This window comes from Hemicordylus capensis, chromosome 1 (genome assembly GCF_027244095.1).
Source record: "Hemicordylus capensis ecotype Gifberg chromosome 1, rHemCap1.1.pri, whole genome shotgun sequence".
In the NCBI taxonomy this organism is placed as follows: Eukaryota; Metazoa; Chordata; class Lepidosauria; order Squamata; family Cordylidae; genus Hemicordylus; species Hemicordylus capensis.
In genome coordinates, this window is record NC_069657.1 from 457,549,986 (window position 1) to 457,575,052 (window position 25,067).

At 58.4% G+C, this 25,067-nt stretch overlaps 1 protein-coding gene across 2 annotated transcripts in view; it reads left to right on the forward strand.

Annotated features, from left to right (window-relative positions):
- Positions 1-23,601, forward strand: part of KIF3C (kinesin family member 3C) — a 36,155-nt gene extending 12,554 nt beyond the window's left edge. The window contains exons 2-8 of one of the 2 annotated variants that reach the window (XM_053250461.1): positions 11,705-11,806; positions 12,064-12,186; positions 13,030-13,148; positions 15,542-15,661; positions 17,925-18,051; positions 19,057-19,232; positions 19,929-23,601. In XM_053250461.1, the coding sequence (XP_053106436.1) occupies positions 11,705-11,806; positions 12,064-12,186; positions 13,030-13,148; positions 15,542-15,661; positions 17,925-18,051; positions 19,057-19,232; positions 19,929-20,022 (861 nt within the window). In that variant the 3' untranslated portion in view covers positions 20,023-23,601. The remainder of the gene's footprint in view (positions 1-11,704; positions 11,807-12,063; positions 12,187-13,029; positions 13,149-15,541; positions 15,662-17,924; positions 18,052-19,056; positions 19,233-19,928) is intronic. The other variant, XM_053250471.1, reaches the window with a different exon arrangement.
- The last annotated feature ends 1,466 nt before the right edge of the window (positions 23,602-25,067 follow it).

The window sequence follows — 25,067 nt, forward strand, 5'->3', positions numbered from 1 at the left end:
CAGGTTAATTCTGCATGGGCTCAGTTGGGGGCCACATGCATTCAAGAGATGGCTGTGCGTGCCTGTGAGCATGCGCTCTTCTTCCTGTTTCACAGGCACACATGCACACTGCTGCAACCAGTGAGTGGCCTAGGAGTGTTGCGGAATCTCCTCTCTCAGGGTTGCCCTGAATGGCGTGGTGGTGCCTCTGCACGTGAACAGACCCAGCAGTGGGGTGCTGCAAGGTTGCAGGCAGGCTGAGAAGCCCTTTGATCTTCCAGCAAAACCCAACAGCTGCTGCTGAAGCCGAAGGGCTGGTCGGCAGCCAGCTGAGGACAGATGCTTCCACAGCCTGTGAACTGCACAGGATGCTGTGATGGCCACTGGCACAACCCGTTTGGGAAAGACACAGATAAGCCTCCGCAGGAGGAGAGGCCGGTCAGTGGCTACTAGCCTGGCCACAATGGTCTGTGACCCGATGCACCTGCGACTTGAGGGGACGAGGGAAGGGCCCGGCTCCCTCCCGTCGTGCTGTGCCCGGGAACTCCCCCGAGGGGGCAGAGCTGGGTGAGCTGCACTTTGACAAGGATGCTTCAGCATATTCCGAGAGGGAAGCAGGAGAGGGCAGGAGAGCACGGACCAACGGCCACCCTTTCTTGGTGGAGGAAAAGCTTGCCTATGTAATATGAGACAGAGGGGCGTCCCCAAGGAGGAGTCGTCAGCCTCCCCCCCTAGTGATCCCTGTGCTGGTGCTGGCAGCCAAGAATATTCACAGGAAACAATCCAGTCACTCCTGACTCACTGGTCAAGTCACTGCTGCTGAACTGAGAAGTATCGTTTGGAAATCTTGAAGCCCTGTGGCTGCTGGCACCTAGGACAGGGCCTCCCAGTCTGGCATCCCAGATGCCATTGGACTACGGCTCCCAGCATCCCCCGCTGCAGTGGCCGAAGGGACCCCAGACGCCAGCTATTCTAGGATGAACTCACAGCAGCCCGACTGCCCAAGCCGTGGCTTGGGGTGCCATTATTTTCCGGGGTGTGGTCAGCAGGTGCAGCCCTGGATCCTTTCCAGAAGGGCTGCTGGGGCCCCGCTCTGGAGCGGCACGCAGCTGCCCCTCCGGTGCTGGGGCAGGTGAAGGGCTTGGGCTGGCCCCCACGGCTGACTCCCGTTGCTTTTGACATTTTTGTTTCTGGCCAACTTCCTTGGCAGGTTCTCTCTTCCTCCCAATCTCAGCGGGAGCTCGAGTCTCTCTCCTGCTTCTCTCTGGAGAGGCTACCCTGTTCTCCACCTACTGCCTCTCCATGTCCCTGCAGTGGCTTTTGCCCAGGGGCCCCACTGCTGTTGCCAGAGTGGGGCCAGGCCCGTGATCACGCTGGGGGGAAGCAGCTGCCGTCGGCCCAGCAACACCCGCGTCCAGACTAGCCCCGGAAGGACGTCTGCTCATAAGGATCGGCACACCTGCCAGCCCGGGTTCCGGGTGACGGGGACTCCCAGGTGGGGTCAACTGCAGCTCCTCCAGGGGCTCAGAGTGGCAGGCAAAGTTCTCCCTCCTTGTGTATTTCTCAAGAAGGTTGTGAGAAGTGGATTGCCCAGGGTTGCCCCCATGAATGTCTTGGCTGAGTGGTTCTTGCCCAGCACCCTAAACCCCCACACTGGCCTCCCCACCCCTGGACTGCGCTGATGTTCTGAGCTGCCTGTCAACCGCCTTTTCAGGGGCTTGAAAACCAGTGTGGTGGAGGTGGGAAGGTGCCCTTAGGACACAGGGACAAGACAACCGGATGCAGTCTGGGAGCAGAGTCCCTCACGTCCCCTCATAAGAACATAAGAACAGCCCTGCTGGATAAGGCACAAGGAGGCCCATCTAGTCCAGCATCCTGTTTCACACAGTGGCCCACCAGAGGCCTCTGAGAAGCCACAGGCAGGAGTTGAGGGCGTGCCCTCTCTCCTGCTCTTACTCCCCTGCAGCTGGTACTCGGAGGCATCCTGCATTTGAGGCTGGAGGTGGCCTGTAGCCCTCCGACTAGTAGCTGTTGATAGACCTCTCCTCTATGAAGTTATCCAAACCCTTCTTCAAGCCATCCAGGTTGTTGGCTGTCACCACACCCTGTGGCAGAGAGTTCCACAAGTGGATCACGCGTTGTGTGAAAAAGTACTTCCGTTTGTTGGTCCTAGACCTCCTGGCAATCAATTTCATGGAGTGACCACTGGTTCTCGTGTTGTGTGAGAGGGAAAAGAAAATCTCTCTCTGTAATTTTCTCCACACCATGCATGATTTTATAGACCTCTATCATGAATCCCCGCAGTCATCTTTTTTAAAAACTAAAAAGCCCCAGGTGTTGTAGTCTTGCCTCATAAGAAAGGTGCTCTAGGTCATCTTGGTTGCCCTCTTCTGTACCTTCTCCAGTTCAACAATGTCCTTTTAAAGATGTGGTGACCAGAATTGTACGCAGGACTCCAAGTGTGGTCGCACCATCGTTTTGTATAAGGGCATTATAATGTCAGCCGTTTTATTTTCAATCCCCTTTCTAATGATCCCTAGCATGGAATTGGCCTTTTTCACAGCTGCCGCACATTGAGTCGACGCTTTCAACGAGCTGTCCACCACAACCCCAAGATCCCTCTCCTGGCCAGTCACCGACAGCTCAGATCCCATCAGCGTAGACTTGAAGTTGGGGTTTTTCGTCCCAATGTGCATCAATTTACACTTAACGTTGAAGCGCATTTGACACTTTGTCGCCCACTCCCCCAGTTTGGAGAGATCCTTTTGGAGCTGCTCACAATTTGTTTTGGATTTCAGTACCCGAAAGCATTGAGAGGATAGTGTATCTGCAGCTTTGTGTGCTCTCCGTGTGTGTCTGTGTCACACAGAGAGGAGGACCCTGACAGTGTGCAGAAGTGTGTGTGCCTAATTGGCAGGGCTGTATTTCTGGGTCTGCCTGTGTGAGTGCGTGCATCTGTTCCAATTTCACTCTTTAATCCACTTAGTGCTGGAGGGGGCTCCCCAGGGACGTGTGGAGTAAAAACAGGCCACGAAAAGAGGCGGCAGCGGGCCTTCAGCCACCTCCACTTTGCAGCACCCAGGGAGGGAACCGTGGCAAGCAAGAAGAGGCTGTGTGTGTGTGTGTGTGTGAGAGAGAGAGAGAGAGAGAGAGAGAGAGAGAGAGAGAGAGAGAGAGAGAGCTCATTGTTCGAGCCGTGCCTACTGAAGCCCATCCGCTGCTTGCAGTGACCTATATAATCTAATATATGCAGGGTATGTGGAGCAATTCAACCCCCCCCCCGCGCATGCTGGAGCCATTAGGCAGAATGTCTCTTCCTCCGTGAGCTCTCAGTCCCCCCCCCCACAACCGCCCTGGGAAATGAGCCCTGGCTCCCTTGTCTGCCTTTGCCTTCCTCTCACCCCTCTCAGGGCTGCTTCAAAGGCGCCCCCTCCCACCTGGAAGCTCTGCACCCCCCCCCCACTCTCTCATGGTAACCCTAAGCTACAGCGAGCCGCCTTCCCATGTGGGTCCCGGGACCCTACTGTGGGCATTTCACTCCCTTGCAGGTGCCCATGGCCTGGATCCACCCTGGGCGACTTCTGTGTGGCCTGGAGCACATGGTTGCTGCTTAATGCGCGGAGGGTCCCAGCTTGCTTCCGGGGCGCGGCGTTCCCAGAGATGCTCCGCCTGGCTTGGTTGCTGCTTTGAGGCTGCTGATGGGCTCTGACTTCTTGCCTGGCTCTGAAACTCGCCTCTCCAGGGGGTCATTCCTCCTGAGCAGGCACGGAACTGGCTTCCTTGGCTCGGAAACGGCTTTCGCCATCCAACCAGTGTGGGCTGAATTTTGAAATGGCAGTGACGTTGCATGGATGCCTAAGATGTGAGGACAGTGTGTGCTTTCTCGGTTATACAGACATTTTCTATATCAGCGTCTCAAGAATTCTTCTTTGTAAGGAAGTTGCTCCGGCCGCCTGGTTATTCTGGTTGCCCAGAGGAGAGCTGGTCTTGTGGTCATGAATTGTCCCCTTTCTAAGCAGGGTCTGCCCTGTTTTGCATTTTGAACGGGAGACTACATGTGACTACAGATATTCCCCTTAGGGGAGGGGGCTGCTCTGGGAAGAGCCCCTGCCTGCTTGCATGCAGAAGGTCCCAGGTTCCCTCCCTGGCAGCAGCTTCAGATAGGGCTGAGAGACACTCCTGCCTGCAACCCTGGAGAAGCTGCTGCCAGTCTGTGTAGACAATACTCAGCTAGATGGACCAAGGGTCTGACTCAGTATACGGCAGCTCCCTATGTTCCTAAATCTGTACATGCACACACTCTGCACATATTGTGCATGCATTGAGCATGTTGTGTGTGAAGGTTGGGCGATGGTTTCCCCCCACCGCCACTGGAATGTCCCAGCCAACCCGGCAGTTCTACTGCCCGGGGACCCGCTAGGGCTTCTCCTCCCCTTGGTGGCTTCAGGCCTGCATGGCCAGGTTTCCCTCCATGGTAGGCAATTTCCCCCAAAGCCGATTTGGCTGCTGAGCTGAGTTGGATTGAAGCATATGTAGTCCATTGATTACGCTGGGCAGAAATGGGTTTGCCTCCCAGGACTTGGCTTAACTGGATGGTGCTTTTGTTGCCAGGAAGTGTGTCCTCATGGAGCGCTTCTACATGGTGGTCATTTTGACTCCGTGCTGCTTATCTTGTGGCCAGTGGATGATTCTGCTGATGGGTTGCTAGCATTTCCCTCCCCCACCCCGCCCCACCGTGGCTTCCACCTTCTCCCTCTAGCCCTGCTTCCCACAGCAGCACAGGATTAACGCATGGAATTAGCTGGCTCTCCAGGGGGAGCAGGCCAATGGAGGAGGCGGCTAGGCCTGCCAGAGGACATCAGCTCTGACCAGGCCATGGAACCTCCTCGGGTAAAGGCAGTGTATCTGATTGTCTTCTGCAGAGGGGGCAAGTCATGGGAGAGGGTTGCTCTCTTCAAGTGCTGCTGAGAGGCTTCTTCTGGTGCCACTGCTGGGAGGAGCCCTCCGTGGTCTGAGCCTGCAGGCAGTCTCTTTGGAGGCCCAGCTCCTGCCGCCCAGAGCCAGCTGGCAGGCGCGAGCAACAAAGGGTTTGCCTGCCTTGTGGTCCCCGCTTGGATCCTTCTTCTGGAGCAGTGCGGGGGGGGGGCGGTCTGGATGCAGGGGCCGGCCTCCCCAGCCACTGCCAGGGGGAGCAGGGGGGGGGGCAGCTTTCCATCCCTGAGCACCTCGGAAACAAAGTGGCCTTCCCTGCAACCTGACATGCCTTTGCTCTTCTGTGTGCAGAGGTGGTGTTGTGCAGCGCTGTGGGCAGGCAGCTCACATAAATAATGCAGATGCTCGGGGGCGGGGGGGGGGAGGCTTGCATGGAGGGAGGAGGAGGAGGAGGAGGAGGAGGAGGGCGAGGCCAGGCTGCTTTTCAGAGATGGCCGGGCACGTCTCTCCCCCCCCCCCCGCCACTGGGGCGCAGGATCGACTTTCTTGCCCTGTCCTCGGGCCTGGTTTCTTTGCGGGCAACACCCCCAGAACTCCCTGCAGCGCCTGCCTCCTTCTTCATGCCTGGAGGGGCAACCTCAAAGGGGGCCGCCATTTCACCCCAGGCGGAATTTCACCCCACGCCTCTGCTGAGGCAGCTCTGGAGAAACACCGGGGGGGGGAGCACCCCGCCCCCACCCCACTTGGTTTGCAGCAGGTGCTCAGCCCCCGCCATCGCCAGAGTTAAGGTTCCCCAGTGATTACTGTCGCGCCTGCGGAAGGAGCCGAGGTCCAATGGTCAGTAACGCGGAGGCCCTTCTTGCCCTCCCCAGGCCCAGCGAGATGCAGGGCGGCGGGGGGGGGAGCATCAAAGGAGGCACAGCTGCCTCTCCTCTCCCACCCCACCCCAGTGTGAGTGAGAGCCACGCTGCCTGCAGGCTGGCCATTCATCAGGTGGAGCTGCGCAGTTAACTGCACAGCTCTACCGGACGACTGGCCAGCCTGAAGGCAGCATGGCTCCCGGGGGGGGGGAGAGGAGCAAACGGAGCTCTGGGAAGCAGAGGCAGCTGTGCCTCCCTTGGCGCCCCCCCCACCCCCACCCCCACGGGAGCTGCAGGCCACAGTCCTCTCTGGCTGTTGCTCCCCTTCAGCTGTCAGTTGGTGGCAGGCTGCCTCTGAACATGGAGGCTCCATTTCTTGCCCTCTCTCTCTCCACCTGCAACCCGCATGGGGTGGGAAGTAGACCCCGGGACAGTGTCTTGGGGTCTGGGGCATGGGGGGGAGAGGCTTGGGGGCTCTCTCTGCCACCCCCGCCAGGCGCTGCAGGGGGCCTGGAAGCCGCCTTGCCCAAGCGCATGGGTGAGCGCACGCCTGCTGTCTGAGGCGGACGAGAGACGTTATGAGAGCTGACAAGTGCCTGCTGTGGGAGAGGCAGGCGGGGGGGGTGCTGCGCCAGCGAGCTGGGAGGCCTGCTCTCCGCGGAGTCCTTGCGGGCTGTCCTCTCGCCCCCCGTCCCCCCCCCACTGGCTGCTGGGCCTGAGTTGCCTCCCCCGCCTCACTTCCCACCTCTCAGGGAGACCCCGAAGCGGAGTCCGATGCGGGTGTCTCCAGGCCCGGATTGTGGGTCGGCAGGGCAGAAGCCTGAGCTGGGAGCCGCTCAGATACCCGCCGCTTAACACAGAGCCCAAGCCTGGGAGAAGTTCTCCTGTGCGAGCCAGGACGGAAAAGCACAGGCGCCCCGGACGGAGGAGCGCAGCAGGATCGTGCCCCGGCAGCAGGGCTGGGGGTGGGTCGCTGGCCGGCCTTCTCCCCTGCCTGGGGTTTCCTGACCAGGCCGCTTCTGTGGGATCCCAGACCGGTCCACGTGGGGAGTGGGGGGTGGAGGAGGCCACGGTCCCCGCCAGATGCCAGCAGAGAGGCACGAAGCCTCTTCTGGGTGTTGAGAAGGGCCGGCTTGCCTGCCGCCCAGATCTCTCCCACTCTGACCGCTTCACCCTGATGCACGCGGGACCATCTCCGGGCAGGGGCTGCGGCTTTTGGCCGTGCCTGGTTTCCGTGCCGAGGCAGGGATCAGCGCCGTGACCATTGGCAGCACTGTGGAAATGAGAGGGTGTGGTTGGAGTCCGGCCTCCGGACGTGGCTGGGGGCCTTGCCTGGCCTTCCGGGCCCACCCTTGCCACTTGCAGGGCTCTGCGGAGTTGGGGTCCCTGCCTTGGCTGGCTGGCTGCAATGGAGCCCCTTCTTGTCAGCATCTGCCCTAGTCCCCGCGGGAGGAGAGAGGGGCTGCAGCCCAAAGCCTGCCTGCCTGCCTCCGTTTTTGCCTGTGCCCCTTAGTCCCAGGGTGTGGACTGTTTATGGTTACTACTGAGTAGTAAGGGATGTGCACTCTGCACATGACTGGAGGCACCCTTCTCCTTCACGATTAATGTGTGTGCTCTGTGGCTGAGCTCTGGCCTTCAGACCGTAGCAGCTGGTCCAAATGAGCCAGGGGTGTGTGCCTGAGGCGGCAAAACAGTTTGCTCCTCTTTCTACTGCCCGGCCTACTGCCTGCAGGCTGGGCATTCATCAGGTAAAACTGCATGGTTTACCTAAAGCTGAAAAAATGGCCCACCTGCAGGCAGTACAGGGCTCTTCTTAAAGTGTGTGCTCCATGGCCGGGGCAGGGGAAAAGCAAGGAGCAACCCAAGCCGCCTCCTTTGCCCACCCCCACCCTCTCTACGGCTGCCAGAGAGGACTGTGACCGGTCACGGAGGAGCGCCTCCGCTCTGCCCGCTGTCCTGGAAGGGCTGTGAGCTCTTGTGCTTAAAGGGAGTGGCTTTTTGCAGCACTCTGCTTCTGAGCAGGACCTCTGCTTCCTCCCACTCGGCTGTCCGGGGGGATCTGCTGGCGTGCGCCAATTCCATTTGCTCTTTTCTGGTCTGGCCTGCATCAGCAGCTCTCAAGCCACGTCTCAGCACCCTTTGGGTTCCTCAGCTCACGTGGGCCGGACCAGGCTACTCTCCTGTGCCAGCTCCGGGTGGTAGCCCCCCCCCCGGTGAGCTGTGAGGCTGTGCCCAGAACGGGCTTGCGTTCCGAAGGCATCCAAGGGACGGCAGGATTCCTGGGTCTTGTGCATCCTGCATGAGAGGAGGAGCCAGGAGCACAGGAGGGGTGGGGGGGTGGGTGAGTGGGGGTCCTCTCCGTAGAAGCAAGAGCCACTCCTGCCTCGCCTCAGCCACAGAGAGGGCACAGGCTGTTCCTGTGGGTCCCCGTGAGCCCCTGGGCATGGCTTTCATGCCTGTGCCCTGCAACGCGGCTGCAGCACATGACCCGGGAAGATCTCTTGCAGAAGAGTCTGCCTGCATCCTCTGAGGTGGCCCCCTGCTGCCCACGACAGCGTCAGTGCTGCTGGCCTGGCCCAGTTTCTGGAGCGGCTGCAGCAGAAACAACCTGCCTGGTCACATGCGCACACACACCCACCCCATAAGAGCAATGTGGCTCTCTGCACCCCGTGTCCTCAGCGTTCACAGGATCCTGGCATCCCTGAGGCCCCTCAACTGTTGTTGGACTACAACTCCCATCATCCCCAGCTGCAATGTATTGTGATGGGAGTTAGGGAACATAGGAAGCTGCCCTAGACTGAGTCAGACCCTTGGTCCATCTAGCTCAGGATTGTCTACATAGACTGGCAGCGGCTTCTCCAAGGTTGCAGGCAGGAATCTCTCTTGGAGATCCTGCCAGGGAGTTTCTATCCCTCCTTGATGGAGAGCAAATGTGGGCCGCTATGCTAGAGGGCAGAGTTCCCACAGCTCCAGCCAGTTTCCTCGCTGTGTGCATCCCTTCCCCTTCAGTAATGGCACATTACTACTTGCAGAATTCTGCAACCTCCCCCTCCCCCATCGTGTTCAGAATAAAGTCCCGTGTGAACACAACGTGCCCCTTTTTGCATCACGGTTATATGGCGTGTTTCTCCGCCCCCCTTTCATTTGGTGTGTAGCATATTAGAAACCGTGGAAAGTGCCCTGCGCCCTTTGGCTCCCCCCACCCACCCGCTAGTCCTTAAGAACACCGGAAGTGGCCGTCTTCAGAGTCGGGCCGTTGGTCCATTTTGCTCAGTCGCAGAGCTAGTCTGCACAGACTGGCAGCGGCTTCTCCCCGGGTGCAGGCAGGAGTCTCTCTCGGCCCTCTCTTGGAGCTGCCGCCAGGGAGGGAACTGGGAACCTTCTGCCCTTCCCAGAGTGGCCCCATCCCCTAATATCTTACAGTGCTCCCATGTAGTCTCCCATTCAAATGCAAACCAGGGCAGACCCAGCTTAGCAAAGAGGACAATGCATGTTTGCGACCAACAGACCAGCAATCCTCCTAACATGGTGCAGCACTTTGGCGTCAGCTTCGGGGTCTGTTTATGATGAATATTTATATACCGCTTTTCGATAAACGTTCCCAAAGCAGTTTACAGAAATATAAACAAATTCAAATAAAATAAATGCCTCCCTGTCCCCTCACAATCTAACAACGAAGCATACGTCTAGACACCAACAGTGGCCACTGGAGGGATGCTGTGCAGGGGCTGGCTAGGGCCAGTTGCTCTCCCCCTGCTGAATCTACAGAGAATCGCCTCTTCGAAGCAGCAGGGCAGAGAACTGGGTCTGGGTCCCGGCCGAGGAGCCCTGCAACGGGGTGCCCCCCCAAGGCCCGGCTTCTCCCTGTGTGCAGATTTCAGGGGCCTCCGGCTGGCCCTGCCCGGCTTGCCTCTCAGAGAAGGCCCCTGCCGCCTCCGGGGAGGGGCTGCTCTGTGCCAGGCTGTCGGGAGGGCGGCTGGCAAGCTGGGAGTGCAGCTGTCCGGCAGCAGCCAGAGAGGCCAGCAGCTGTGCAGCAGGACGTGACCCTGGCGACCAGCCAGCCTCCCTCCGCCCACAGTGCCAAGGCCTGGGAACAACAGGGCCGGGGGGTGGGGGGGCTGCCCAGCCTCCGAGGTTCCTCCGGCCAGCGGGGCATTCCTGGGCTGGGCAAAGGGGGGATTCCCTGGCCGGGTCCAGGAACTCGCTGGGGAGGAGGCCGGCCTCCCTCCCACCTGAGTCTCGGAAGGGACGCCCCCAGGCCCCCTCTGCCAGCCCCTGACTCAGGCAGCATGCCTTGGCATTCCTGGCGGAGGTGGGCCCAAGGGCCCCTTGGGAGGCTCTCCCAGGGCAGCCCCTTCTGCTCTCAGCCGTGCTCCCTTTCAGAAGCTTGAACGGAAGATCTCCTGTGCCGGAGGAGGCCTTTCACGGGCCTCCGGGCAGGTTCAAACACTGGGCGGTTGGAAGGCGGGGGGGGGGGATAACTTTAAGGGCGGGGGAGGGTGCACTTACCCCTCCCCCCGTCCGCATTTCCCCCGCTGGCACTGAGTTAAAAACCAGTCTGGTGGGGCAGAAGTGTACCTCCCTGCTGCCCCGTCCGCTCCTTGGACCAGAAGTAGCGCGTGCGCACGCTTAGCACATGTGTCGCTCACGCACGTGCACGCCAGACGTGTGCGCGACGTGCACATGCAGTACGTCCAGTCACTTCTGGTCCAAGGAGCGGACGGGGCGGCAGGGAGGTACACGGCCGCCCCGTCGGACCACCTTTTAAGTAAGCACCAGTGGGGGAAACACGGCGCGGGGGTAAGTCCCCTTAAAGTTATCCCCCCCCGCCTTTGAACCGGCCCCCACCAGTTCCATGCACATCCCTATTGTGCAGCACCTGTGAAAGAGGCCAATTCCATGCTAGGGATCATTAGAAAGGGGATTGAAAAAAAAACCTGCTCATATTATCATGCCCTTATACAAAACTAGGGTGCGGCCACACCTGGAGTACTACGTACAATTCTGGTCACCACATCTCAAAAAGGACATTGTTGAACTGGAGAAGGTGCAGAAGAGGGCAACCAAGATGATCAGGGGCCTGGAGCACCTTTCTTATGAGGCCAGGCTACAGCATCTGGGGCTCTTTACCTTGGAAAAGGGGCAATTATGGGGAGACATGATCAAAGTGTCTAAAATTATGCATGGAGCGGAAAGAGTGGACAGAGAGGAATTTTTCTCCCTCTCTCACACTAAACCGGGGGTCACCCCATGAAACTGATTGCCAGGAGATTTAGGACCAACAAAAGGAAGCCCCTTTTCACACGGCTCGTTCTAAATCTATGCAGTTCTCTGCCACGGGATGTGGTGATGGCCACCAACTTGGATGGCTTTAAAAGGGGCTGAGACCAATTCATGGAGGAGAGGGCTATCAATGGCTACTAGTCTGATGGCTGTGGGCCACCTCCAGCCTCCGAGGCACGATGCCTCTCAATACCCGTTTTAGGGGAGCCACAGCAGCAGGAGAGGGGGCCTGCCCTCATCCACCCCTTGCCTGTTGGCTCCCCGAAGGCATCTGGTGGGCCACTGTGTGGAGACAGGATCCTGGGTTAGATGGGCCTCCTTGGGCCTGATCCAGCAGGGCTGTCCTGATGTTCTTCTCTGAGTCCAGGAGTTCAAGCAGCTGAAGGGCGACTTGGCTGTTCAGGGAGACGTGGCGCTTGCCCTCACCCAGGAGGCACTCTCAAGGCCAAGTCCCCAGATACTGTTGGATGGTGACTTCTCTCATCGTTTCGCCCTTGTGGCTCGGGATGATGGGTTGGTGTCCTCTGCCACCATGGCTGGAGGATGATGGGAGTTGTGATCCAGCCCCTTCTGGAGCCCCACCTGTGAGGAGCCCTGCCTAAGCCACCCCCTGCTGCCTTCTCCCTCCCTCCCTCCCTCCCTCCCTCCAGGCCATGGAGAGCAAGTTGCTGATTGGCGGCAGGAACATCATGGACCACACCAATGAGCAGCAGAAGATGCTGGAGCTGAAGCGGCAAGAGATTAATGAGCAGGTAGTGAGTGGGGGGAGCGGGGCCCGCCTCCAACCCCCCCTCCCCTCCCCTCCCCTCCCCTGGTGGAGTGGGTGCCCACCTGGCCGACCGCCACTGGCGCCCTCTTCCCAATGCAGACTGCCTCTTCCGGCAGGCCATGGGTGGTGGGCTGCACTGGGCAGTGCTCAGCTGGGCGGCCAGTGGTTGCCCGCGTTGCCCTCCCGTGGGTAGCCCTGCTGTCGCACTGAGGGACGCTGGGGTTCAATCCTGGGGCGCAGAAACGGCGGGAGCGTGAGATGCAGCAGGAGGTGCTCTTGAGGGACGAGGAGACCATGGAGCTCCGAGAGACGTTCACCTCCTTGCAGCAGGAAGTGGAGATCAAGACCAAGAAGCTGAAAAAGGTGAGAGGCCGGCAGGGAGGTGGGCCGGGGGGGGGGGCAGCATGGCGCGGGGGGGGGGGGGGGCTGCCGTGCACACCGGCGTGCCTTGCCAGGTGTCCGGGCCAGTTCAGAACAAACCGACCCTGGGTAGGTGGCGAATCCAGGGCCCGTGGCGGCTGGCTGTGTCGTGAAGTAGTCCTGGGACTGGCAGGAACTTGGGCAAAAGCCGTCGGAAGAACAAAGGATGCCTTTCATGCCGCTCTTCAGACTGGCATCCCTCTCTGACTCAGTTGCCTCTCTGTCACTTGCTAGCCGAGCGATGTCATTGCAGTAGCCAGGATGTTGTCAAGGAAGTGCAGGGACCCATGGAATGGGGGGCCGTGAGTGTGGCACAGGAGACCCATTGCACCCCCCATGGAGCTCTGTTTGCTCCTCTCTCTCCCACCCCATTCCACTCCAGCATGCAGCCTGCAGGCTGGCCATTTGTCAGGTAGAGCTGCCCAGCTCTACCTGATGAATGGCCAGCCTGTGGGGTGGAAGAGAGAGGCGCAAGCGGAGCTCCAGGAAGCAGGGGCCACTGTCGCCCCTCTCTTTCTCCACTCATTTCGACAATCCGCTCCTGTTGTCCTGCTTTTCATAACGGGTAACATTTGCTGTGATAGTCTCGCTTTTGATGGTTTTTAGTTGGGTGACTGTTAACTAAGTTGAGCATTTTGTAGTTGGGGTGGGAAGGCGGATGGTCCCTTGTAAACCAAATCCTAAATGGATGTGATTCTGCTGCCTGCAAGCCGGGCTGTGCTCTGGGGCTGTTGGCCGCCTGGTGGCGAGGGGCCAGTGGCCATATCTTCTTCCCTTCTTCCGCAGCTCTACGCCAAACTCCAGGCTGTGAAGGCAGAAATCCAGGACCAGCATGACGAGTACATCCGGGTGCGACAAGACCTGGAGGAGGCGCAGAACGAGCAGACCCGGGAGCTGAAACTCAAGTCAGTGTGACCCCTACTAAATGAGCCAAGAGACCCCTTTTCCAATGGTGATGCTCTTCTTTTGAGCCGGGGGAGAGCAACCGGCCCTCTCCGTCCCCGGCACGGCCTCCCTCCAGTGGCTGTTGCTGGGGTCTCCCTTCTGTTTCTTGGTAGATTGTGAGCCCTTTGGGGACAGGGAGCCATATTATCTTATCTATTATTATTTCTCTATGTAAACCGCTTTGGGAACTTTGGTTGAAGAGCGGTATATAAATATTTGTAGCAGTAGTAGTCGTCGTCGTCGTCGTCGTCGTAGTAGTTCAACGGCTAATAGTCGGAGGGCTACAGGCCACCACCAGCCTCCAAGGCAAGATGCCTCTGGGTACCAGTTGCAGGGGAGTAATAGTGGGAGAGAGGGCCGGCCCCTTTGAACTCCTGCCTGTGGGCTCCCCAGAGGCATCCGGTGGGCCACTGTGCGAAACGGGAGGCTGGACTAGATGGGCCTCCTTGGGGGGCCTGACCCAGCAGGGCTGTTCTTATGTAGTAGTAGGTGGGATTTTGCCGAGGGCGGGGGGGGAGCATCGACATGCAAAGCGAAGCCACTGCTGCTCCCTGTGATCCGGGCCCTGGGTCTGGGGGAGGCCCCTGTCCTTGCCCCCCAGCCCAGGCCCAGAGCGGGATTCCAGGCCTGCCCCTCCCGCCCCCCAGCTCCGCTGCAAAGGGAGGGGAGGCGGCTGCCTTGGGAGGGGGCCGGGGGGGGGGGCCTGGCCTGGCCTGGCCTGGCCTGGCCTGGCCTGACTCTGCTGTGCTAGCAGCACCTTCTGGCCATCCGAAGAGCAGCAGCAAAGAGGCCCCGCTCCTGGGGGGCACAGAGAGCCAAGCCCCTGGGCATGGGCCTGTGGCTCAGCCGTGGGGCATCTGCTTGGCAGGCAGGCAGGAGGCCCCCGCGCCAACCCCTGGCTGGATCCCCTTTGCTAAGCAAGGTTCCCCATGGTTTGTGTTTAGATGGGCGACGACGTGAGCACTGCAGGGGATGGGGCTATAGCTCAGTGGGAGAGCGGCTGCCTGCTGGGCATGCAGAAGGGCCCAGGTTCACCCCCTGGTAGCAGCAGCATCCCCAGGTGGGGCTGGGAAAAACCCCTGAGCCTGAACCCTTGGAGAGCCACTGCCAGTCAGTGTAGACAAGACTGAGCTAGACGGAGCAGGGCTCTGACTCCGCAGAAGGCAGCTTCCTGGGTGCCTCTTGCCAGAAGCCCCCGTTGGAGATCTCTGCTGTCCTGCACCCACCTTACAGAGCTGATGTACAGAACCCTTTTTGGTGGCGCTGATGACATCACTTGGTTATGATGCTTCTGTCCCACTTCCCCTTCAGCTGGTAAACCCCACAGACAACAGAAGGCGGCAGTAGACAGAACAATCCTATTTAAGAGAACGCTGGAACTAAAAACAGATCATCAAGTTGCCGACGAAACACTTGCACGCCCAAGGGAGGTTTTTGCTCGGACCTTTGCAGTCCCATTCAGTCCTGTCCATTAAACGGTGAAGACAGGGTAGGGTTGGCTGAAGCCCCTTTGATGCCACAGGCAGAAGCCCCACAGGGCATCTTGGCTATCACTGGTTAGCATGGAGCACAAGCCAGCCGGAAATGCTTCTGAGCAGGCTGCACTGAAAGACACTTCTGTGCTCTTTCCTTACATAGGAAACTGCCATATACTGAGTCAGACCATTGGTCCATCTAGCTCAGGATTGTCTACACAGACTGGCAGCGGCTTCTCCGAGGTTGCAGGCAGGAATCTCTCTCAGCCCTCTCTTGGAGATGCTGCCAGGGAGGGAACTGGGAACCTCAATGCTCTTCCCAGAACGGCGGCCCCATTATCCCCTGAGGGGAAGATCTTCCAATGCTCACACATCGTCTCCCTTTCATATGCAACCAGGGCGGACCCTGCTTAGCTCAGGGGACCAGTCATGTTTGCTGTCTCAAGACCAGCTCTCCTCTCTTGCGTTCATTTCAGAAGGGCTCTTGTGCAGGAGAACTTCCTGCTGGATTATGCCCTGTGGGCCAGATCAGCCTCTCTCTCACTCTGCCAGCCTTAACGGCCGCCCCCGTCCTCCTCCCAGGGTAGCTGCCTCCCCTCTCTTTGCAGCAGAGCTGGTGAAGAGCCAGGCTTTCAGTCTTGGGTTCATGCAGAACGTCCCAGGCTTGATCGCCAGCAGCGTCTCCAGGCTGGGCGGGAAAGACCCTTCTCTGTCTGGCACCCCGGAGAAGCTGCTGCCAGTCAGTGCAGACGAGACTGAGCCAGCGTCTGACTCAGCAGGAGGCAGCTTCGTGGGCGGCCTCTCTGGCCGTGTGGGTTCCTCCGTCCCCTGATGGGCTTCCTCCCCCACCTCACCTGACATGTCCGGATCTTGTTCAGGTACCTGATCATTGAGAACTTCATCCCCCCTGAAGAGAAGAACAAAATCATGAACCGGCTCTACTTCGACTGCGAGGAGGACCAGTGGAAATTCCAGCCCTTGGTGCTGACGGCAGGAGGGTGAGTCCTGGGCAGGCGCCGGGGGCAGGCGCGGCCGCCTGCAAGGCCAGGAAAGGCCCCTCAACAAGATGCTGGGCAGTCAAGCAGGTCTCAGGCAGGGAGCGGCTGGTCTTCATGAGCCAGGGAGTGCCAAAGGAGGCCGCTCACTCCGAGGGCTCCTCCCTGCCGCTCGCCCCACCTGAGGGCCACTCTGCCTGCAGGCGGGCCATTGGTCAGGGGGAACTGCACAGTTAACCGCACAGCTCTACTGGATGAATGACCAGCCTGCAGGCTGGAGCACGGCTTTCGGGGTGGGGGGGAGAGGAGCAACCCGAGCTGCCGCCTTTGGAGGCCCCCCCGCCCCCCGGCTCATTAGGACAAACCAGCACTGCTGCCCCAGGCTGGCTTAAGTGTTTAGCACCGGCCAGTGTCAGAAGGCAGCCAGAGTGGCAGCCGCCACACTCTCTCTCCGTGGTTTGTGTCCAAGGAAACGCCTTGAAAATGCCAAGCCCAGTTCACAGATCAGTCCTATAGAGTGCCTGGCGGAGAGAAAGGCTCTTTTGCACAGATTGGCAGGTCCTTTGTGTTTTAGTAACAGCAGATCCCCTGCAAGGAGGCGTGAGCAAGGAGCTTCCTCCGAATTAACTGAGGCACCAGGATCTCTGTGAAAAGTCTCTCAAGAGGGATAAATGCATCCCACTCATAGTTTCGCACATGCATGAAGCCACTGATGAAGACCACGAGTCCCAACGCATTTGGCTTAGGTGGCTTAGGTGGCTCAAGTCCTAAGAGCCACCTAATGGCACAGCAGGGAAGTAACTTGCCTAGTAAGCAGGAGGCTGTTGGTTGGAATCCCCGCTGGTGCGTTTCCCAGAATATGGGGAACTCCTATATCGGGCAGCAGCAATATAGGAAGATGCAGAAAGGGATCATCTCACACTGCACCGGAGATGGCAATGGCCAACCCCTCCTGTATTCTACCAAAGACAACCACAGGGCTCTGTGGGTGCCAGGAGTCGACCCCGACTCAGCAGCACAACCTTTCCTTTCCTTTCTTTTCCTTTCCGACAAGTCCTAAAAGAATTAAGAATCTCCATAAGAGTGTGATGACCTTTGGAGACCTTCCAAAAGACCCTCCATTTTTGCCAGTCTAGATAGTACAGGTGAAACTCGGAAAATTAGAATATCGTGCAAAAGTCCATTAATTTCAGTAATGCAAATTAAAAGGTGAAACTGATATATGAGACAGACGCATTACATGCAAAGCGAGATAAGTCAAGCCTTAATTTGTTATAATTGTGATGATCATGGCGTACAGCTCATGAAAACCCCAAATCCACAATCCCAGAAAATTAGAATATTACATGGAACCAAGAAGACAAGGATTGAAGAATAGAACAATATCGGACCTCTGAAAAGTATAAGCATGCATATGTATTCAGTACTTGGTTTGGGCCCCTTTTGCAGCAATTACTGCCTCAATGCGGCGTGGCATGGATGCTATCAGCCTGTGGCACTGATGAGGTGTTATGGAAGACCAGGATGCTTCATTAGCGGCCTTCAGCAATTCTGCATTGTTTGGTCTCATGTCTCTCATCCTTCTCTTGGCAATGCCCCATAGATTCTCTATGGGGTCAGGTCAGGCGAGTTTGCTGGCCAATCAAGCACAGTACACTGTATACTTTTCAGAGGTCCGATACTGTTCTATTCTACAATCCTTGTCTTCTTGGTTCCATGTAATATTCTAATTTTCTGAGATTGTGGATTTGGGGTTTTCATGAGCTGTACGCCATGATCATCACAATTATAACAAATTAAGGCTTGACTTATCTCGCTTTGCATGTAATGCGTCTGTCTCATATATCAGTTTCACCTTTTAATTTGCATTACTGAAATTAATGGACTTTTGCACGATATTCTAATTTTCCGAGTTTCACCTGTAGATGTAGTATTTGTTTGTACTTGATCCTTCTGAGCTTCTTCATTCTGTGTAGTTCTAGTTGGATCAGGTACGCATCCTGTTAGTAAGTTGTTTGTGTTCCATAAAGCGGGTGCAGCAAAGAGCCTGCTGATGATGGGGCCGAGGGAGCAGCCGCCGCAGGAAACGAGATCAGTCCGGCCAGATGTTCGAGGGGCAAGGCAGAAGGGTGTATACACACACACACACACACACACACACACACACACACGGGAGGGCAGAGATGCGCCCTGCTTTCCTTGTAGGTGGACTTGAGGAAACAGACCCCTGCGCCGTCTTCATGTTTGGCTACTCCTCTCTTGACAGCAGGAGCTGCAGAACCAGCACGGGCACACAGATGAAGAAGCGGCCAACCTCTGCCGTGGGCTACAAGAGGCCCATTAGCCAATACGCTCGCTTAGCCATGTCCGTGGGCTCCCATCCTCGCTACCGGGTGAGCCCCAGGGCTTGGAGGAGGGAGCAGGGAAGCGGGGTCTGGAGAAGGCGGGAGGGCCGGCAGGCTTGCAAGGCAGACCACCCCCAGACATCCACCGGACTGCTAGAAATGCCAGCCTGGAAGTGCTCCTGGGGGCTGAAGATTTGCCAGACGGGAGCAGAGCCAAGCTCCCAGGGAGGGAGCTGCAGAGCTGTGGTGCCACTGCCGGCAAGGCCCTGTCCCAAGTCACTCTCCGTTGCAACCCAGAGGGCAGAGAGAGACTCGGGGCTTGGTGGCAGCAAAAGAGAGATGGGAAGCTGGGGAGAAGACAGGCCTTCGGGTGTCCTGGGCCCAGACCATCTAGGGCAGGCCTACTCCGCTTCGGCCCTCCTGCAGGTGTTGGCCTACAACTCTCATAATCCCTGGCTATTGGCTGCTGTGGCTGGGGATTATAGGAGTGGTAGTCCAGAAACAGCTGGGGGGCCTAAGTGGAGCAGGCCTGATCTAGGGCCTGGAAGGTCAAAACCAGACCCTAGAGATGTTGCTTCCTTGCCTGCAGCACCATCCTGAGTGGACCAAAGTCCCCAGGAAGGAAGCTGGGCGGGACCAGAGGGAGGGGTCCCTCTCAGACTCGGAGGGATTCCTCGTGAGTCACAGGGCCAGCCACTGCCCTTCCCCAGGACTGTGAGTGAGTTCCAGGAGGGATGCAGAGCCCATTCACACAAAGCCCTGTGTCCTTCGTAAGGACTGTGACCATACTACTCATGGGGAATTTGCAGAAGGCAAGAGCTCTCTGGATTCCTTTAGGGTCCTCTTCCTACAAATAAGAAAAGGGGGGGGGAGCCAGGGTCCCTCTCTCACTGGCTGACATGAGGGACATTACCCCAAGTAGTCCCGTTGGCATTAAAAGGGCAAGGTAGGCATTTCAGTGGGACTCCTCGAAGTCGTTTCCCTCGTCCTGCCAGCTAGTGAGTGTCCGTGGCTGAAGGGCTTCTCCTTTCTGCCCCGCCATCTCCTCTGCAGGCGGAGAACATCATGTTCTTGGAACTGGACGTCTCCCCGCCAGCCGTCTTTGAGTTTGAGGTCACGCGGGACCCCAGTGAGCAGGACCCCCGCCTGCTGCACCTGGAGAGGCTCATGCGCCTGGACAGCCTCCTGGAGCGCCCGGCCGCCTCGCGGGTGCGCAAGTCCCGCTCTTGGTGAGCCAGCGGGGGGGCGGCGGGCGTGGAGGGGGGGCGGGGAAGAGCTGAGGGGCGTGGGGAGCCCCGCATGGCCACCCTGGCCGCCTCCGGGGGCCTCCCGCTGTTGGTGAGCCCCCAAGGGCCCGGCCCGCTCTGCAGGCTCGCAGTGGCCAGGGGGCGGGGAGGGGGGCCCAGGAGAGGCAGGCCTGGGGGCTCTGGGGCTGGCGCTGGCCCCCAAGGGGTGTGTGGATGCATCTAGCTACGGTGCCCAGCCAGTTAGGAGGTTCAGCTGGGGAGCCAGGCAGGCCTCGGGATCCTCTGCAAAAGCTGCAGCAGAGAGCCAGGGGCCGGCTGGGGGCAGCGTTGCCTCTCACAGGGATGCCCAGAGGCGGTTGACTACAACTCCCATACTCCCCACTGCAAAGGCCACTGCAGCTGAGGACCCTGGGGGACAGCATCTGGGAGTCCCTGTGTGCGGGAACGCTGGCTGGCCCCAGATCTGGAGGATTCCCACGTGGGCAGTTCCCCTCGGCCCTGTCTGGGCACTTGGCTGTGGCACCACCCTGAGTGGCCATGCGTGGGGGCTTCTGGCAGCGGGGAGGCTTGCCGTCTGGAATGCCAGGAAGAGGAAGAGGCAAGACCCTCCTCCTCTCTCTCTCTCTCTCTCTCTCTCTCTCTCTCTCTCTCTCTCTCTCCACTCCCGCTCTCGCTCAGGTGCCAGACTCCGCGCTCCCTGCCTTCCTCCACCACCCACGTGTCGCTGGCCTCCAGCTCACAGCACCCCTCCACAGCACCGGCTTACGAGTAACCCCAGCTGCCCTCCCCTCCGCCCTTCCTCCACACCCCCTGCCAGAAGGAGGACTGGCTCCTTCTCCCGCCACGGCTGCCTCCGAGGACACCCACCGGCTCCGGGGACGGGCTCCTCCTGCACTCACTCCCCCGCCCTTGTCTTTCACTCCTTCCTGTGTCTCTGTGTCTGTCTGTCCGAGATGATGCCTCCCTGGGACCTACACCCCCCCCCCCCGCCCTCTCTGGACCTGCCACTCTGTTTATTTAACATATTTATTTATGGCGTGTCTTTGTGGCGATGCGGAGTTTCCGACTGAGCAGCGTCTCGGCTTGAGGAGGGGCTCGGAGCCCACTGCCCCCTTGCCAGCGCCGAAGCAGATGCACAACGCACAATGTTCCTGGAAGGGGGGGCAGTGTCTTTTTTCCCTTGCCCCACGGATGCTCGGAGCCCCCTGTTGGAAATCAGGGGGCTGGACAATCTGCACTCTGCTCCAAAGGCAGGTTGGAGCCGCCTCTGTTCTCCAGGACGCCCGGAGTTGTGGTCAGTGCTGCTGTCTCCACTGGGCGGTGAGGCTAGCTCGGCCTGGCCTGGATCTCAGCAGCCCTGGAGCTCCCACCCTGGCCTTGCAAGAAGGATGTGGGCCCTTCTCCGCTCCTGCTCGCCCACGGGATGGGCTCCCTGTGGCACAGAGACTGCCTGGGCACTGATTCTGCAAGCAGAGCCGGGAGGGCAAACCAGCCACTTCGTGCTCCGAGGCCTCCTCCTTCACCCCCCCCCCCAGTGACTGTCACACCCACTGGGTCACCGTGCTGCGTGTGTCTCCTTGGCAGTTCTGACGGGGGGGTCAGCATCCGACCCTGCTGGGCAAGCGGGGGAGGCGAGCAGAGGGGTGACCTGGACCCCCACGTCAAGCATTTCCTTGCAGTGGCCCCTGGGCCAAGCAAGTCCAGCGGTTAGTTCCAGCGAGGGCTTCCTGGGGCCAAAGTGGTGTCAGGAGGGACCAGTGGGAATGATCCAGGGAAAGAGAGAGAGCCGGGAGGGTCATCTCCTGCCCAGGCCTCCCCTGCTCTGCCGCTGTGTGTCTCTGCATTGGCTCCCCCTTGGCCAGTGGGCCTCCAGCAGGCCAGCCGGAGAGGCTTGGTTGGCCTGAAGCCGGGCGGCTGTGTTCAGGGGTGGGGAGGGGACCGAGCACAGAGACTCGCCCGGCCCCAGGTGGGGCCTGCAGCAGCTTGTGTCAGAAGGGCCTCTCGAGGCCTGAGGCTGGAGCCCTGGTCTGCCCTAAAGGCAGGAAAAGGCAGCACCTGGTGAACAGCAGGCTGTGACGCTGACTGGGCAGACCAAGAGAGGTGGCAGAGGTCTGATGGCGCCAGCAGGAAGCACAGAGAAGAGCTCTCCAGGGTCTGCTTGCCACCCTTAGACCCGCCTGCCCTGTCTTTCTAAGCGTGCCTTTGCCTTGCCCCCAGGGGACGGCCGATGTGGCTGGCCTTTGGGCTCCGGTTTGTCCTGGAGCCTCCTCCAAATACCCAGAGAGTGGGGACAGGATTCATCCCCGCCCCCCTGGCCCTCCAAGGCAGGCAGGGTCCTCCGCTGGCTTTGGCGATGGTGTGCACAGAAGCAGGGCGGCAGCGCTCTGGGGTGGTGGATTCAGGGGGGTGTGTGTGTGTGTGGGGGTCTGCTTCTGGGAGTCCCATGCCGCCGAGAGGGGAGCCATGCGTGGGGAGGGCAGGAGGGCGTCTTGGCAGCTGAGGCTCGCCAGGAAAGGGTTGTGATGACACAGAAATGGTTCTCCGGAGGTGCAGTCCCGCTGGCCTGCCGTGCAGAACTGCTGCGTCATGTGGCGGTGTGGTGTGCCAGGCGGCCCTTGGCCCGCTGCCCGGCCGGGGGGGTGGGGGGGCGCTCTTGGCCGTAGCAGTTGATGCTGCAGTGACGTGCCAGCCGCGTTTCCTCCTGGTACCTAAGACATCATGGCGGCCAGAGCAGGCCCGCCATCCGAGGCTGCCTGCAGCAGACCCCTGGGCGGTGTGAGGCTTGGCCAGCCAGTTGAGGAGGCGGCTCAGGAAGGCCCGCGGGGGCAAGGGCCGGTGTGTTCAGGGCCACCGCAAGAGGGAGACCCTCCTCCACTCCCGTCTCTGCCTGCCTGGCTTCCTTGCCTTTGGTTTCCCGTCTCCAGCACAGAGGCCTGTGCCCAGCCCGGGAAGCAGCATCAAGCACATGCAGACTGGTGGGGGCTTTACCGTACAGCACAACAGCCACGCACAGTAAGAGGGCTGGAGCCAGAACCGCCCCGCCCCCCAGGCAAAGCCGAGAGAGGCCGTCATCATGGCAAGCAAAGGCACCAGAGTAGAACCCTTCCCAGGCGGTCTGGACTGGACCCGGATGCAAATGTGTGCAGGCAAGTGACACTTCCTGCCCTACAGACCTGAAGGCTTCCTGGGGGAGGTGGCCACAGCTAGCCCTCCCCAGTGGTGATGCTCCTCTGCTTACCTGCAGTGGTCTATCCTAGTGAGCCCAGGGGCGGGGGGTCAAAGGAGACACAGTTGCCTCTGGTTCTGGGCAGCCTGGCTGTGCCTATTTCTCCCATCCTGCCCACACCGATTAATGAGGGCAGCACTGCCTGCAGGCTGGCCAGTCATCAGGTAGAGCTGTGAGCCCATACAGCTCTACCTGATGAATAGCCAACCTGCTACAGTATGATTCGCATTGACAGGGTGGGATGGGAGGAACAGATGCAGTCGGGCTGTTGGAAACCAGAGGCAGCTGCGCCTCCTTTGGGTGCCCCCCTGGCTCGTTAGGACAGGCCACTGCTGGGGCATCCTTACAAGGGGTACCACCCGCTACTTTTGATGCCAAAGGGATGCTCCTGCCACGTATTCCATGCCTGGAGGTCTCTCTCGCACTCTGTTTCTCCATCCACTGCTGTGCTGCCAATAATCTCCAATGACTTCCTAGCACAAAACTCATGGACAGTTGTACAGCCAGGATCATTAAGAAGAGCCCGTGAAATGAGCGACGGGGTCCTTCCTGCCGCCTCTGCGCGCTGGGCCAGGTTGCTCCCGAGGCCTCGCTGTGTTGCTGCGACAACCCGAGATGTCGATTTCTGATGTTCTTTGTTCTTTGTCTGTTGGCGCGTCTGTATTTACCTATGGATGTGTGTGGTGGGTGTGTCTGTTGTGGGGGTGCGTGGGGGGGTGCCCCACCCAGGGGAAACTATGGAATTACTGTCTATGTGGATGACTGCAGAGGGGATACATTCCGGGGGGGGCCAGCCATGGGAGGGACTGGTTGACTGACAACGAAGGCCTGGATTGGGACCAAAATCTGTGTGTCTGTGGCCATGGTGATTTAGGGAGCTAATGTTCAGTGGCCCGTGCTTGTTGCTCTATACATATGAATATACAGGACATATTATGCATAGATCTATGATACCTAGTGTATGGGCAGAGGTCCTCATCCCACCCCTCCCCCTCTGGTTCTGGATGGAGAGCTCGTCCACACTCTGGCATGTCGCCTTGATGTGGTGCAGCTTGGACACCGCTGTGCCAGCACCGGTCTGAAAATCCCAACCTTGACAATAAAGGAATGAGCATTGTTGGAAAAGGGGCTCTGTCTCGTTCGTTTGCATCGTGTTTGTCTTTTGGTGGGGGGAAGGCCAGACAGACAGACCTTGTGCCGGGATAGCTGACTTCTCCCTCTTCTGTGACACCACGTCTGGAGGAATTACAGATCCTACCAGCCCCGTCACATCTCTACTGCTGCCACCGAGTAGACTTTTCTGTGGCTGTGTCTACCAAAACAGCCCTTCAACCTTTGCTGTCACACACACACACACACTCACACTCAGTAGAGTGGGAAGACTTTAAGCGTGGGGTGGAGACAAACAAGTTTTCAAAAAATAATTCATACTGTACAAGAAGTTTACTTTAGAAAAAATTAGTCAATTTAAAACAGTAGCTTTGGTTTCTTTGTACAGTATAACTGTCGAAAACAAAGCAGTTCCCATAGGAGCATAAAGGAAGGGGGAAACGCATCCAACTGACCTATCAAAACCTGGTCCCTAAATCAGAGTCTTCTGCGGTCACCTCCTTTTTCAGCAGCCTGGTTTGTTCCCTTCTGCATCCTCAGGGCTTGGTCACAATTACAGCCCTGGGCTCCAAGCCAGACTGGTTCTTTGGTGGTTTCAGGCCTGCCGAGGGTCTCCGCTCTCTACAAGTGGTTTCCAGCTCTGGCTTCAGCCTCTGAGCAACACAGGCTCCTCTGCTTCTGAATCCCAGCTCTGCACTTCTTGCGGGTATACTTCACTGCGCGCTCTGTCCAACTCCGACTGCACACTCTGATCTCCAAACAACTGCTGGAAGCAGAAGCTATGAACTTCTGACCCTGCCTGCTTTCTTTGCAAGGCAAGTTACACATCTTTCTTTCTTTGGTTTATATACCGTCCTTCCAAAAATAGCTCAGGGTGGCTTACATCAAAATTTACATACAATTCATATACAATAGCTTACATGCAATCCTATTTTCAAAAAGAAGAGTTTTAGGAATATCAATGCAATAACACAAGGGCTTATTTACAAACAGAAAAGGTTTGGGCCTCGTTCCTCCACAGACCTCCACAAAGGACATCCACATCACATGCTCTCAATCTTGGGTCCATAGATTATGTTGGACTACAACTCCCATCATCCCCAGCCATGATGCCCAAGGCTTGTGGTGGGGGGTGATGGGAGTTATAGTCAACACTTGGGGATCCAAGGTCGAGAACCCCCTGGCGTACAAGAGTCCAGACCAGCAGGCAGATAATATTAAATACATGCATAAATGCACTTTTATTAATATGGCACAAAGTAATGAGCAAGCTTTCGAGTTCTCGGAACCCTCCGTCAAGCCAGTTGTAAAGTGGGGGAGAGAAAACAATTTTGCAGGGCATGAAGTCTGCTGTCTATTCCACCTTGAAATGGAGTGTGCCAGGCTTCATTAGCTGGACCAAGTTAGGTGCACAAACAGGCTGGCTTTCAAACATCAGCTTCCAAGCTGGAGGGAGGAAACTAGCTCTGAACAACAAAGAA